The sequence below is a fragment of the Otolemur garnettii genome, unplaced genomic scaffold (genome assembly GCF_000181295.1).
Source record: "Otolemur garnettii isolate 467f Iridium unplaced genomic scaffold, OtoGar3 scaffold00777, whole genome shotgun sequence".
Classification (NCBI taxonomy): Eukaryota; Metazoa; Chordata; class Mammalia; order Primates; family Galagidae; genus Otolemur; species Otolemur garnettii.
This window is the reverse complement of record NW_003853172.1, coordinates 1-2,394: the sequence shown is the minus strand read 5'-3', so window position 1 is coordinate 2,394 and position 2,394 is coordinate 1. Positions and strand designations below refer to the sequence as shown.

At 40.6% G+C, this 2,394-nt stretch overlaps 1 protein-coding gene across 1 annotated transcript in view; it reads left to right on the top strand.

The window, feature by feature from the left end:
• The window catches only part of LOC100954999 (set1/Ash2 histone methyltransferase complex subunit ASH2-like), a 3,795-nt gene extending 2,489 nt beyond the window's left edge, over positions 1 to 1,306 (top strand). Inside the window, exons 3-5 of the mRNA XM_023509160.1 lie at positions 455 to 622; positions 914 to 1,105; positions 1,213 to 1,306. Coding sequence (XP_023364928.1) covers positions 455 to 622; positions 914 to 1,089 — 344 coding nt within the window. The 3' untranslated portion in view covers positions 1,090 to 1,105; positions 1,213 to 1,306. The remainder of the gene's footprint in view (positions 1 to 454; positions 623 to 913; positions 1,106 to 1,212) is intronic.
• Positions 1,307 to 2,394: the final 1,088 nt, after the last annotated feature.

The following is a 2,394-nucleotide window of genomic DNA, read 5'->3' as shown; positions in this document are numbered from 1 at the left end:
AGTGGCATCATAGCTTACAGCAACCTCAGACTCTTGGGCTCAAGCGATTCTCTTGTCCCAGCCTCCTGAGTAGCTGGGACTACAGACACCTACCAAAATGCCTGGCTATTTTGTTGTTGTTGTTCTATCAGGCCTGGGCTGGGTTCGAACCCATCAGCCCTGGAGCATGCGGCTGGCTCCCTAAGCATTGAGCTACAGGTGCCCAACCTGTGTTGAGATTTCTAAACTCTTGAACTAATATATCAATATTTGTTGTTTATTTATTTAAGAGACAGAGGTTCTGTCACCCAGACTGGAGTGCTCAATCTCCTGTCTCAGCCTCCTGAATAGCTATGACTACAAGCTTGGTATATTTTTGTTTTGTTTTACTGGAGTATAAGGCCCCATGTTTTTGTGGCAGTTGTCTCCAATAATCTTAATAATTGCAGGCCTGTTTTAATGTCCATCACTGCAGCTCCCCAGTTAAAGATCTCTGATGACCAGCTGACTGTGGTTGGAGAGAAGGGTTACAGTATGGTGTGGGCCTCTCATGGGGTAAGGAAAGGTGCCTGGTACTTTGAAATCACCGTGGATGAGATGCCACCAGATACTGCTGCCAGACTGGGTTGCTCCCAGCCCTTAGGTAAGCTGGGGCTAGGGTGTTAGCATCATAGCAGGTGTGGTGGTATCAGCCATCTAGCTAAGTCTTTAAGATTATTTGGTTTATTAGACTGTGAGCATAAAATTCAGTTCCCAAGGGTTAAATTTGTTTGCAGTCCTTGGAATATTTTTGCAATTCTTTGCTCGTAAGAAACCATTTGTAAGCAACTTTACAAATGGACAATAAATAAATAAGGAGTAGAATCTTTTTTCCTTCAGCAAACCAGAATTGCCTTGTATTCATGACTTCCTCTATATCTTTTTATTGGGACAGGTAATCTTCAAGGTCCCTTAGGTTATGATAAATTTAGCTATTCCTGGTGGAGCAAAAAGGAAACCAAGTTCCACCAGTCCATTGGGAAACACTACTCTTCTGGCTATGGACAAGTAGACATCCTGGGATTTTATATTAACTTTCCTGAAAACAGACACAGCCAAGTCATTGCCTGATACTTATAAACATAAGGTAGGTTGTTCCCCCTGCCACAACCTGGGGCAACTAGTCCCTGGAGCTGTGGTCTGTGTGTTCTCTTGTGATGCTGACCCCAGTTCACTTGTCTGTCTTCCTGATAGGTTATTACAAAAATTTCCAGATGGAACAGCAAGGTTGAAAGAATTTAAGAGCTGAATACTCATCACCAGATTCTACCATTTAAATGTTTCTTCCACTCATTCTTCACTTTTAAAAAATAGTCTATGGAGAAAATTAGCTTAAGTTCAAACTTGTCTAGGATTTTTCTTTGTTATAAAATGTATATAGTGTATATTTACTGGATTTTGAGTTTGACTTGCACTGTTGTAGACTCCTACCAGCCTGCCATCACCTCAGGATGCCCCTGCCCAGTTGGTCCCCAGCCCCAACCCCATAAAGGTAAATCACTCTTTTAACATTTTTCCCCACCATATATTAGTTTTTACCTAGTTTTTATTATTTTTTTTTATTTTTTGAGACGGTCTGACTTTGTCACCCCTGGTAGAGTGCTATGATGTCACAGCTCATAGCAACCTCAAACTCCCGGGCTTAAGCGATTCTCTTGCCTCAGCCTCCTGAGTAGTGAGGATGACAAGCACCCACTACAACACCTGCCTATATTTAGACACAAGGGTCTCGCTCTGGCTCAGGCTGGTCTCAAACCTGTTTTGTCAGGCAATCCACCCACCTCGGCCTCCTCAGTGCTGAGATTACAGGAATAATCTCACTGCAACTGGCCTCCTTTTACCTACTTTTGAATTTATATAAATGGAATCATGACGTGTGTAGTCTTTTGTCTCTGGTTTTTTCTGTTAAGCATAATGTTTTTGAGGTTCATCTGTGTTGCTGCATATGTATATAGCATCTTTTTGACACACAGTGGTATTCCCTTGTATAAGTATACCACGGTGTGCTTAATCATTTTCCTGTTACTGGCCACATGGGCTGTTTCAGGTGTGGGCTATTATGAATAAGATGCTGTTATGAAAAGATGTATGTAAGTCTTTTTGCCAACATATGTTTTTATTTACTAGGAGTCAGTATGTAGACATGAAGTTATTGGGTAAAATAGGGTAGTTAAACATTTGGTTTTATAAGAAATTATCAGATTGCATTCCACCAACAATGTGTAAGATTTTTAGTTGCTATCATTTATTATTTTCTGTCAACTTAGTTTTAGCCTTTTTGATGGATACATATGTAGTTTCTCATTGTTGGTTAAATGAGCATTTCTTGACTATGATATTGAGCATTTTTTCATGGGTTATTGGCCATTTATCCAT